Here is a 13667-nt window from a genome sequence, read left to right on the forward strand (position 1 = left end):
TCTCTTGGCGCAAAGCAGCATCGATGTTTTTATGGAGTTTTCTCATTTTCGTTACAAACCTTTTTTATTAAATTATATTTTTTTTCAGAGAATTGTTAATATTTGCTTGTGAATGACACCACTAAAAAGCGCATTCCTTCTACAAATTGATACCATACATTCTAATATCAAGCATTTGCTGTATAAGTAAAAAAATCATTTACTAGACTATCCAAAAAACTGCCTATTTCCCCAAGAACAGGAAAGTGTTAAGGGGCCATGACAGCCCACTTTCAACCATTATTTGTGCATTGCATGATAAACTGCAGCTCAGAGCAAGTTGTCAAGATTCTGACCTTAGTCAAAACCAATTATGTTAATAGAGTCCAACCTTGATATAACAAAGCCTAAGATCGGTATTTTGTTGTGTCAAAATTTCGTTATATTGAAATTCGACCCTTTGATTCAAATAAGTACCGTATTTACTCGCATAATGATCGCACTTTATTGCAAAAAAATTGATGCAAATTCAGGGGTGCGATCATTACGCAGGTTAAATTTCCCACGAAAATAAACGTTTTCCTTTTTCATCCCACATTTGCTGCGGGAAGACAAGCAGGCGGCTGCTGCTGTCAGTGTGGGACACCAAAACAAAAATGGCGGCCGGCGGAGCAAGCCGAACACGCTGAACGCGATTATTTTTTTTCTCGTGAGTACATTAGTGACGTGCTGCGTGCTTGAAATTGCTGAAAGTGGCAAATTGTGGGTGTCTAATGAAATGAGACGACTACTCTTGGCAGAGGCCAAATGGCAGTTTCCATTCCAAATGGCACAGGGATTCTCATACAATATGAAATCCAAGAAAGTGATTCCTCAATAGGTGTGAACCCTGCACTGAACAGTTCCTTCTTTAAAAATTTTTGAAGCACTGCCACCAAAGTTGCACACTTCCAACAATTGCGTTCGCCGCCGAATGCATTCTACGGCCTTGCTAAACCTTACTGTGTGACAGCCTACAAATGACTCCGACAGTAAAATGCACTTGCTCAAAGTAGCACTAAATTTGCCCGCCTGACCGGGGATTACATACAGTTCAAGACTAAGTAGCCTGTTGCACCTTGGTCCATGTGACAGACATATCACAATGATTGTAGCATGGCTAAGCCCGCAGCCTGCCTTCCTGATGTGATGTTATGGCAAACATGCAGACATAGTGCATAATGCAGCTGCACACCTAAAACCAGCACCCTTTCTGTACCAACCCACTATGTAACAGGTCGTTAAATGACACAGCATGTTCAATTATGCAGGGAATCACCATCATCATCAGCCTGGTTACGCCCACTGCTGGGCAAAGGCCTCTCTCGTACTTCTCCAACTACCCCGGCTGAGGCCATAAAGTTAGCATTCACGGCTGTTAATGCGTACGCAGTGCATACACTCATACAAAGAGCATTTACTCACGTCAATGTTGTCGTCCATGTGCTTTTGACTGTGCGTTTTGGACTTGTGAAACCTGGGTCGGATGTCCTCCTCCCGATCGGGAATCATCTCGTCCTCTTCAACATCTCCCTGTAGAAATGAGCCGCCAAAAGCAGAAAGCCTCGTGAGCAAAAGAATTGTTCTAAATATTCCCGAAGAGCTCTGCCGACTCCCTTCAGACAGTACGATTCATTGCAGCCATCATTTTGGCGTCAAATGATCTTGTGTCATCACAGACAGCTCAGCAAAGTTTAAAATTGCGCTCACAATAAACTAAATCAGCTGTCACATACACAGCAAAAATCTTGTTAATTCGGACTTCATGAGACCGCAAAAAAATGCCCAATTACTGTCCATGCCAGTACGTTAGCAGCAGCTATGGCAAGACTGTTGCATACATGCCAACCTGTTAAATAAAATCCAGCAGACACGAAACAGGAGGGGACCGCACACACATTAAAAAAAAAAAAGCTTGCCTGGAGCACCTGCCTTCTCAGGGATACAGACTCATTTACTAAAAGACGACCAAACTTTATAGTCACAGCACAAGCAGCAATAAACTCAGCATACCAAGTACTGACCAGCAACGCACTGTTTCTAGATCACAGTGACTTTTTCAGCAACTTTGGCATATCCAATTTCTCTTGCTTCCGGAAATTCGTCTACATAAGTTTCCTCGAAAGATAGACCACACCTAACGTCAACATCAACGTCAGAGGACTTCTGAACAGAAGGTTCGGAGACCAACAAGCGAAACTTTTTTGCAAAGGAAATTTGTTTCATAAAACTTGAGAAGAATTGTAAAATCATGAAAGAGGGAGGGGATGAAAACTGTAATTTTTTTGGTGCAGAACATTGAAATTTAATGTATGGATTGAAAATGGCATTAGAAGCTTAAATATGAATTTCTACAGTATTAATGTAACAGATTGCTTTATAAGAAATTACACATTGCCCACTCTTGAAAGCCTAACATGCTAGAGTGGTTGATTCACTTTTCATACTTGCACAGTACAGGGCAAGAAAGTGCCATAAAACTACTTTGGAATATTTAATTTAACATTACATGTACACTGCCATGTAGCACTACGCAGTGTGGTGTTGAAATAAAAAAAATATACTATAGAAAGAAAATATACACAGAAAATCTGAGAGACTGTCCTGCCCTCAAGCTTTGGGGATTACAGTAAAACAAGCGGGATAAAGATCCGCCAAGCCGTTATTATGCAATGCTTTCTGCAAGCAAGGTGGCAAATAAAAAATTAGGAGTATGCAAATTCCAAATAGTAGACCTCGAATCGAATGTCGAATATCAGAAAATTTCTCACAAAATTTAATGCTTACATATTTTGCGTAAGAAAACACGGTGCTGCACATTAACAAGAATGTAGCAAGCTATCAGTAACTTATTTACAGTGAACTCTCTTTAAAGCGGAACCTCAAGGGACCAGGGAAATTGGTTCCATTTATCAGGAATTCCATTTACTGAGACACAAAGCCGAATACAATTGCACAAATACAAAACCAACCAACCATGAGGATGGTGTTCCGTTTAAGCGATTTCTGTTTATTGAGATTCCACTGTGCATAGAAATAAAGATATACAGTACAGTCTACTCTTATTAAAGAGAAAAACAACTTGTATGCCAGCACTGATTACAGCTTACTTCTAGCATATGAAGGCCTGGAAAATAAATATCTTTATATCAATGGAATTTCTGTTGAATAGAATCAAGTGCTTTTTTTCCTATGAAACTAATGAATTAATGATACTCTGTATTACTTATACCAATAAGGTTCTCAGCTTAATAGTATAGTAAACTTCGTTAAACTGTACCCGCTTAACCATTGCAACTGCTTGTACATTCGAATTACGAGGCATGTTTGCCCATTGGAATATACATAACTTTGATGGGACTACGGCGTCAGAATAAACCGGAAGGTTGAATTAACAAGATTCGACTGTATGTTCAAAAAGTGTTTCAGGGTCCCTTTAATGATCTTGGATGAATGAACAGTATGGAAAATTCAGGACACTTGGCAGGCATGCCACTGTTTCGCAACGAGCAGGCAGGAGCCTCACCTTGAGCAGGATGATGTCAATCTCCGAGTACTTCATGCCCCGGACGAGGATGGGGACAAGGCGGGACAGGTGCGGGGCCAGTACCTCTCGACAGATGGGCTGCTCCGCGAGCGAGAGCCAAAACTCGCAAGCCTCCAGCGCAACACCTTCGTCTGAGTCTTGTGTGCGCATCAGCATGTACTGCACACAGACACGAGAGAGGGAGAGAAAGATCCCAGTTCACGACAGCAGTTCATTCCAGACCAACAATACTCATTGTGGCAAGCTTAGGTTACAGAAAAACCCAGCCTTGTATTTCCCCCAAGTCAACTGCAGGATTTGCTGATCCCCCATCATATTTTTACCAATTTATCATTAGGTAAATATGGATATTTTTTTTTTAAAGCCTGGTTTTCATCACTTTCTACCCTTTCAAAATAGGCCCTGCTCACCAAAATATAACACGAACATGTTGCATCCAACCATCTTAGTGCAAGCCAAGAAAAACTTCTAGCTTGTACAAGGGTGACATCAACGTTAATGACATTTCAATGAGTTCACGAAAAGGAAGATCAAGTAACAGCAATCGCAGTCTTTGGCCAAACAGCATCATGATGTACAGACCATTCCAATACCACGTTTTAGTGGTTCAAACAGCCCTTAACAGCTATTGTTGCAGAAGCCTGGCACACCCGTCAGACAGTACGATTCGTTCAAGACCGTCATGTTGGCATCAAAATCAGTCAAGGTGTCATCACTTGTGTGCAAGGCAGGTGCAACTACCTTAGAAGACGGCGCACGGTGGTGTATAGGCACAAGCACTCAAAGGACTTTTATTAAAGCTTTTCCAATCCAATCCAATCCAGGAGCAAGAAATGAGATTGCTGGCCAGTGCCTGTGACTCACCTCGATGATGTTGTGTATGTGGGGGATAAGGCGGTCCATGCGAACCTCCAGAAGCATGACTAGAGCACGGCACACATTCTTGCGCACCTCGGAGTCTTCGTCCGAGGCCAAGTGAAACAAGTTCTGCGGGAGAACACAAAATAGGAAAGAACGAAATTACTAATGAGACAAGGCACCAAGTTACAAAACCAGCAAGTCCAATAGTAAGATGGAACTTCCTAACAAACAGAGAATTTATTAAAATTCCCCCTACAATTATTCTTACCAATATTGTAATGCAAACATAACCACACTTTCTTGGGCGTTGGCGAGGGGGACGATAACACTTAGAAAAACAAATTTTTGAGCGCTTCCACACAATGCAACGAAGAGGACACCATTGCAGCCTCAAAGAGGCCATTCAAGAAAGCTTCCCGAGGAAGGAGGTCAACAAGCGTAGTACCTCAATGAACGAGTCGATGTGGAGCATCAGGGCCTGTGTGCGGTTGACGATGAACTGGTTGATGCACGCGATGGCATGCGACCGGATTCGGGGGCTGCTGTGCCGGAAGAACTGGAGGAATTTGGGCACCAGCACATTGAGGGGCCGGTTTAGTGCATCTGTGTCCAGCATCTCAGCCGAGTCCTCGCAGATCTTCTGCAGGGCTCCGAAGGAACCCTGTGTTTGTTAAAACAAGAGGAAGGCGGGAGGAAGCAAGATAATTTGCATGAAAGCACATGACAAACACAATCTTCCTTCGTTTTGAGTACTCATCTGTGGACAGCTTTTCGGGGACAAAGCTTTTGCAATGCATTTATTTACCCCCTGTTCTAACAGAAAACTGCTGCATGGACAATCTAATGGGCAAGAACGAGCTAAGCTCACGGAGACTCGCACATTCCGGCCATGTTATTATGGGCAGCACTAGTTCGTACTGGCCGTTTATGACTTTTGAGCTTTGCATTTGCAGCACAGTGGTTATAACAGCTTTTCACTGAGGCCATAAAGTTAGCATTCAAGGCTGTCAAATTAGCACTCCATAGCATACCATGAGCATGAGAAAAGTGAGCCTAACACATTCAATTTGGATTATGTAGAAACACCTAATCAAATTGAACATGTTATTCTGCAAGTGTACTAACAATGACATGACATGATGATGGTGATATAAATCCAACTGAAAGCACCTAGAGAATCTTTTCTATTCATGGGTATTGCACAGCGGTATCACATTAATATAGTCATGAAGCAGTAAGCACATCGACACAATTACTTTTATGCATACAATTCTACTGTAGTACTGGGCATTCGGTAGTTAATTAACTCAAACCTACACTAATCAAAACCAGGGGTGGGGGTCAATTCCTAGCCACAGGAAATGCCCATGTCAACCACCTTGGAACTGATAATAAACTGAAACTCAAACTTTGATGGTGGAATTATAATGTGCAAAATGTTCGTCCATAACACCAGCTACTATAAATTTTTGTCACGGTGAAATGCAATGAATGAGGTGGCCCCACCTCGCAGACATTGTAGTCCTCGGAGTCGAGGAGCTGGCAGAGACGCGGCAGCAGCTCGGGCCACTGGGTGAGCTCGCCCTTGGAGGCGATGGTGGTGATGAGGATGCCCACCGTGGCGCGGATCAGGGGCGAGTGATCGCCCACGCTCTCCAGGCATTCCGCCTTGATGAAGTCACCCACCTCTCGGGGAAACTTGTCAAAGTGTGCCTTCACGTTATTCTTCAAGATCAGGCCGCTCAGTGACCGCGTCGGCTCATCTGTGCATCACAAGAGGCAAAAGTTCCAAATAAGGGCTCGCAGGGACAAAACGATTGGCCGTGCCTCATTTTAATGCATATTTTTCTAAGGGAAGCTTTCTTGGCCTTTTCCCACCCCTTTGTGGGTGCTGGTTGTTACCTCATCAAGTATACAAGTTTGGCTACTGGGCTTGTGTCATTGGCTAGGTGCCCAGATAGACAAGCAGAATAGGAGGAAAGGAGTGAAGTTGGTTACTGAGAAGTGAGGAATTGGCAGCAGAAGTAACCAAGCATGGATAAAAAAATGAATAAAGTAAGACCAGAGAGTGCATTGAGTCCACTGAGTGACAAGGATTCGAACTAGGAACATATATGTGAATCTTCGCTTAAAACTGTTTTATACATAAGTGTGGGATCCAGCCTCTTGTTTCTTTTTTTTTTTTTAATTGAAGGCAAGTTAAAACTACTTTCCCCTTTAGAACAAGGCACCTTGCGGGTCCCGAAATGTAATTTACTTTGTTTTCGGTCGCAAGTCCTCTTTTACTTAATGCCAAAACCAAAAATGAATGATCCAAGACAATAATGGTTACAGCAAAGTGGATACTTCTCTCAGCTTGATATATGTGTTCTGGTAGTAAAAATGTCAAACAATCGCCAAGACCAATTTCAAATGGCACACCCTGGATTTGCTAACGAGACGGCTAGTGGCTTGGCTGGCTTGCAGTTGGCACATGTTGGTATGGCAAACCACCCCATGGCTCATAAATATTGACAAGAGAGCCTTTGATTGCGCTCACGCTTCCTTCACATAGCTTCTATTTTCTGTTCTTTTGCCAATACTTGTGCATGCACTTACGATATAGGATACAATGAAGTTATTTTTGTGTCAGGTACTTAATCATTACGAGGCTGAATTCTACTTGAAATTTCCAAACACAAATCGAATACCGTATATTTTTTTTTCCATATCATAGTGATTGATTCAAGAATTTCATATTAAATTTTACCAAATGTCCAATTCAAATGAATATCCAAAGTAAAATTAGTCTGCCAATGTTACGCTGACCTATTCCAACATTGGGTAAACACACATCATGCTTTCGGCACTGCGATAAATATTGGAGCCTGAAATACAAGGGAAATATTTTGTGCACGTGCCCACCAACTAATCGAAGTGCTGTTTGTATGCCAATCAATTAGTGGGATGGTGAGCCACACCCTTTTGTTCATTTATAAGCTGCCAATTTGAAATGGCTTCCAAACACCACTGCAACAATGAAGGTAAATTAGATCATTTTATTACCTTGCCTGTCTGTGTTAGTTTTCAAAAGCAGGAAAATATTTGCCACTTAGGTAATCCTAAAATTTCACTACTTGGGCTTCGCTAGTTCAGAACAAACTAGATTTTAACCCACTAAATGCTGGCAAAAAATTAGGAATGCACTAATAAAATGACATTTTTTATTGCACAAATGGATAGCAAATGTTTCACAGATTCGAAATATATACTACGTGGGGGTAGTAAATTCACAACTTATGTACAAAAAAACACAAACTTAAAACAAGGAGGCACTGGTGGGAGGTTCTGTTTCTGTAAATTCGTTGTTCACTGTCGAGCCATATCAAAACTCTCATCATACTCAGTGACATCGGAAGTCTCTGGATGTGTCTATAGCCCAGAAAACACTGCCATCACTGTCAATGCTTTCATTAATAAATAAATTAGGAAAGAAAGAAATTAGGATAATTAAGAATGAAGGCCGTGCTTTCGCAATGGGTGTGGCAACATGTGACTAGCAGCCCCCATTTTTAACATCTCTACCAGACTAACGTTGACTAAGCGAGTCCGTAGGTCCCCTAGCAGCCAATGTGGATTCGCCAGAACGTCAAAATGGATTGAACCAGCCCAGCCTGTTACTGGCACTTAGAGTGCCCAAACATGTGGGCGAGACCGACTCGTCCTCGATACTTAAAGGGTTCCACACAACTCAATAAAACCACAGACATTGATGCTTGGTGGGAGTGTTCAACATTTCAACCCAAGTAGCATCACCTTGATTATACTTGAATTCGTGAGAAGGCTTATCCCTGTTAAGGCATGTATTATGTTCATAAACAATCACTGGAAACATCACACAAAATAAAGCAATGCAAGATGTGAGGAAACTGCAAACTCACCTTCAGATTTCAACTTTGTGAGCACAAATATGAGGTAGTTGTTGAAGTCGGGGTACTTGTTCAACTCCTCAAGTTTCTGTAGCAAAGGGAGAAAGAGAAATGACAAGGAATCTGTACAATTGAGAGAGAAAGAGCATGAGGGCAATATTTTAGGAAAGGACACGTCTTAGCAAAGGCAATATCTATTATTTATGCCCGACACACAGGCACTCCAAAGGTGCTTGGAAAGGTGTTCACATAGAGTGACACATGACAAAGGGGGAATCTCCTTTTTTGGCAAGGACCTCTGTGGAAGAGGAAATAAAACTCCTTTACAAGCCTAAACGGGCAACCTCATGCGCTGCTCTTCGACAACACAAAACTTGATGGAATATAATGGGGCCATAATATTAATTTTATTGCTGACAAAAAAAATGAATTTATAGTCAGCAGTGACACTCTCGCTTAGACCAAACACTATTTTTTTTAACTTTCTATCAGTTTGAGTTTAGAGAAGCAGGGCCATGCACTTTGCAACCTTACTTACTGAAAACATGCAAAGGAGATTTCACTGTACTGTTTCCGCGGTGAAATTCCTTTGGCTAAAGTGTTCTTCAGTGTGAAATAAAGGGGGGTTTACTTTAAAGTATTTAGTTCACCACTGTGCCAGGAGTAATAAAGGCTGAACAAGCCACTACTGCATAGCTGCAACTATACTGTCATTAGTAAACTGTTTTTTCTTCATCCAAATGCACCAGTCATTTAGGATAGCTTTGTTATAATAAAATCAAGCTTACTTCAGCATAAACACAACTTTAAAAATATGCTGGAGCACAGACAAAAAGAAAAGTCACAAAGGCTTGACGTGCTTGAGATTAATTAGCCAAGAGCATCTGGCCATAGCGCCAGTTGGAATTAGCTAGCGCAAGACGGGTAATTGGAGATCGCAGGAAGAGGTCTTCGTCCTTAAGTGGACATAAAAAATAAGCTGATGATGGCGATCTGGCCATCAATTCAAAGTGTCAAAAAAACTAAGGCCACTGGCTTCCATAGCAGGTGTTAACAAGGCTATGCTGTAACATTTTCGTTTTGTAAAGGCTCGGTGCCTGGGAACATGGAGCTCGTGACATCGCTCCTTGGAGCGCCCCATCACTGCCGCCTCGTGAAGTATTAGGCACAGGTGCAATCAAAGCGACTGGCGAAAAGCTCAGTGAGCCATCTGTGCCAAACTTCACGGGGCAACAGCGGTGGCCTACCGCATAGTGCTACAACGGGCTCCCATGTTCCCGCTAGCAGTGGCCTACCTATACTTTAAAGGGACACTAAAGTGAAAAATGATTTCTTCTGCATCAGTAAATTACCGTTCTACAACACCAAAAACACCACTCTTACAACGATAAGACGTTTGGTAAGCCAGAAAAAGCGAAATAACGAAATGCGGGTGGCGACGCCTACTTAAGTTCCCGCACCTAGGGGCTGTGACGTCTTGGATTTCGATGGCATCTTCTAGGGCCTACTAATTATATACAGCGGTTGACTACATTGTGTTCTAAAGGAACCAAATATTAAACATGGCAAGTTTCGGGAACCTTTATGCAGCCAACGCGGCCCAAATGCGAAAACATACTTTGGAATCCCCGACGTCACGCTGACGTACCAGCGCCGGGGTTTCAGCGCAAAATGCAAATACTGATACTTGTACCTTCATTTTCTCATCTAATAATCAAACTATTCTTTTGAAATGAGTGCCAGGAGGGTTCTCAAACAATGCTTCATTAGTCTAAAATGATTTATTCTTTCGCTTTAGTGTCCCTTTAATAAAGCTTTAATTCAGCAATCCCTCATGTTTTCACATATGCATCAGCTGTCTCAATCAGATTGTTCAAAACCGTGGAATTTTGAAGAAAACATACGGAGACCACTTGAACTCCTGACAATACAGCAGATTGTGGGCATATGTTTCCCCCCCCCCTCCTCATTCCACCTATGGAATAACACACTAGACTAGAGGGGCAGGTTGTCTAGTCCCATTACAGCAGTGTATTCAAGCATTACTGATGCTATAATCTGAACTGTTCACAAAAAGGGGGTACTGTTTTCAATGGATGAGGAGAAGCCAGCAGGCAGAACACTTGACAAAGCAGCATCACTCCTAGTGAAGAAAGACTTTAGTTTATCTTAAAGTGCAGTGAAACCTGTCACTTGCATTCCCCTCTCATCTAATTTTGTTGGGTTGATGTACACTAGACAGGGAAACAAGCTGTGCATTTAGAGAGCAGCAATACCACTCCACTGACAATTTTCTGCACTTATTGAAAGTGTTTGTGACAAGAGCTGCACATCTATGTTATTTGGAACGCCAATCAGTCAATGTCTTTTGACGGCAGCTGCAATACCAAACCATGGGATTGAATTTCCTCCAAACTCAATAAGCCATGAGAGACGACAGTGGGAGGATCCAAACTCAATCTTTCAAATGCCAATTAATTCTGCCGATTTAAAATATAGCTGCACCACATTTTTAGCATTTTCAGAATCGCAAAATGCATAATGCTGTAGAACAAATTATTAATTTTCAATTCTTCGGTGAGTTTTGTCAAGTTATAGAATGTGGGCACCTCGCGAGAACTCTCCACAGGAAGCTAAGATCAGAAAACATGAATTACTCCATGTCTGGTCTAAATGGAAGGCACCTATGTAGCCGTTTAAAAACTACAATGAAAGAAGCAAACTTTCTACGTGACAGCACACCGACAGGAGACACCCAGTTTACCTTACAGCTCATTTTACTAAGATGCATTACACACATTATTCAAACTTGAAGCCCACGCCAAATCAGAAGTGCCTGAAGATTGTTGCATTGTTTTCATCAGAGCTTCTGCTTTTGACGAACTATTAATGCATGCACAATTGTGCATACAGCCCCCAGGAGGAGTTATTTTCGTCCACTTGAGGTAACAAGCACCCAAAAGGACCCTTATGCTCAACAGTAGAATGCCATGCCAACTGATGTCACCAAGTTTAGCAAGAGGTCATTCTAAGGCAAGCCACGTAAACAAGTTTTTTCCATTAGTGGACAATTGAGAATAGTTATGACGTGAACAAGTCTTGCATTCCCTTAAGCGCAGTCAAGTGAACGTGTAGTAAAGCTTGATTCTCAACAGCTCGATAAGTCTGTTCAAACAGCAAGTTTCACAATGAGTTTATATATAAACAAACAGGAGGGCGATCGTTGGGTCAAGTTTATTTTCAGAAGCCTCCCACGACCCTTTATTTAGCTCATAGTTGCGTCATTTATTTTCCAAAGGCCTTTTCACATGGCATTATTTTTTTCTTGGCAAATGCCTTTGCGCAACGCATGCAGATTGCTTTGAGCAGCAAGAACATTTTTATTCAAGGAAACAAAATGTTACCGCTGGCGAGATTTCTTATTCTCGTATGGAGCAACCACAACCACAACCAACTAAACAGCATGTGCCTATCATTTTAGCTGTGAGACACTTGTAATACACTCCACTATTCTCCAGCAACAAGACATTCGGACATTCACAATTTGAAATGTCCCTTGTATAGAACACGCGAGCCGTCACATTCTGATTAGTCCTTCTTTGGGACTTATAAAAATGTAAGGGAGTAGACTTAAAAGCGTTGAGATGTAGCACTGGAAATATCTGCACAGTGTTATCACTATGGTAAATGGTAAAGCACTCCGGGTTTCTTTTATTTCTTACATGCTCGGCATTTGCATAAAATCTTACTGCACTTACTAGAAGGGAGAGAAACCTGTTAGTTATTCCTTACATTCATCTGAAAATCAAGTGGGCCAGACAGTGTTATAGTTGTACCATGTGCACGGGGTTAACATCTCAACTACAACTGGTGCTAAACGCACATTTTTAATTAGGTATATTAAACCCTCTAATGACAGGTGCAAGGAATGCAGAAAGTTTATTCACAACCATAATTATATAAAATAATATTCAGCAAGCTCAAGTGTAAAAAATAATACAAAAAACATTAGCAAGCACAGTTTATGTAGAATAACTTTAGTCTACCTTCAAAGTGCTTTTGTTGACACCTGTAACTGATAACCCAAGCAGTGAGAGTATGCACTTAATGTATTTGGCAGTAGAATCAACTCCAAGAATACATTGCAACTTGGAGCCGCTGCTTTAATGCCTTAAACAATTTATGCTATTTTTTGCTCCCATTCAACACAGATATAGAGTACTTTAGTCCGAATAACCTTGAACCCAATCTAACAGAACAATGGATGCGGCAAGGTGTTGCGTAGCGACAATGGCATTTTCCCTGCTACAATGTGGGCAACGTTACCTCGATATTATGACAATGTGTTTTTTTGAGATATGAGGAATTTCAATGTGACCTCCCCAGTCCTTCCTCAACTTGCTACAATGTGTTGTTGCACAGAAAACGTCCTCAAAGTACATGCAGACTGGTTCCTAACTGCGCAATTTACATGGCTGCGAAAGCACCTCAGAAATTACGCGCTCGTTTTGTTTAGCGCGAAATCTTGCACACGTTCGAAACAGGCGGGCTCAGATTTCTGGGCACTGCATTTCAAACATGACCTGCTTTGCACACATCGACTCGGAGCTGCGTCAGCAGCGGCAGCAAGATTTTTAAGCCTCGTAAACATGAGTTACATCAAAATTTGTACAACGTTATATATTCCAGTCGGCAGGTTACGTGCTACACGCAAGAAAAACCGCATTGCTCATTGCCGGGCGTAGATTGCATTTCCAGAATGTTCGTGGTGCGTCATACTAAACTACTGCTGCGAGCTAAGCGTTTGGCGGCACGGCTTAACAATTTTAACTGAATGAGGTTGCAAAAAACGTGAAATGCGTCCCGAGACACGATAACGTAATGTGGCGAATATATGAAGTAACGGCACCTTCACTGGCGCGCCGTGTTGAACCTGATACACTGAAGCTCCGCGGACCAGAAGTCAACCTCATCTACTGAGCAGAGAGCACTGCGGTCATTAGCGGTCATTTGGAACCGGCTTCACGTCAACGTGCGGCCTTCACTCTTTTTCCCCTGCGTTTTCGGCCATTCATGACTGATCGAAGCCGGCGGCTGCAAGAGCCACTTTCGAAATACATCGTGCGCAGCGTCAAGTGCTAGCTAGTTCCTTAAGCGGATTAACCAAGCTGAACTATCTTCAGCTAACAGGAAAGAATTCGAACACGCACCGCACTGCAGCCAGTAGCGGTAGCGAGAACGACGCAAACACGATCAATGGTGGGAGATTAGATTATTGCTCAGCACGCAGAAACAAGAGAAAAAAAAAATATGAGAAGGCCAGACGTCGCAGT

At 42.1% G+C, this 13667-nt stretch overlaps 1 protein-coding gene across 2 annotated transcripts in view; it reads right to left on the reverse strand.

The window, feature by feature from the left end:
- The window catches only part of Tnpo (transportin 1), a 55743-nt gene that overhangs the window by 41362 nt on the left and 714 nt on the right, over positions 1-13667 (reverse strand). For both annotated transcript variants that reach the window (XM_075671972.1, XM_075671973.1), the window contains exons 3-8: positions 8347-8422; positions 5933-6189; positions 4872-5087; positions 4430-4552; positions 3545-3724; positions 1444-1551 (exon numbers count right to left, since the gene is read on the reverse strand). In XM_075671972.1, the coding sequence (XP_075528087.1) occupies positions 1444-1551; positions 3545-3724; positions 4430-4552; positions 4872-5087; positions 5933-6189; positions 8347-8422 (960 nt within the window). The remainder of the gene's footprint in view (positions 1-1443; positions 1552-3544; positions 3725-4429; positions 4553-4871; positions 5088-5932; positions 6190-8346; positions 8423-13667) is intronic.

The sequence above is a fragment of the Dermacentor variabilis genome, chromosome 10 (genome assembly GCF_050947875.1).
Source record: "Dermacentor variabilis isolate Ectoservices chromosome 10, ASM5094787v1, whole genome shotgun sequence".
Taxonomy (NCBI): domain Eukaryota; kingdom Metazoa; phylum Arthropoda; class Arachnida; order Ixodida; family Ixodidae; genus Dermacentor; species Dermacentor variabilis.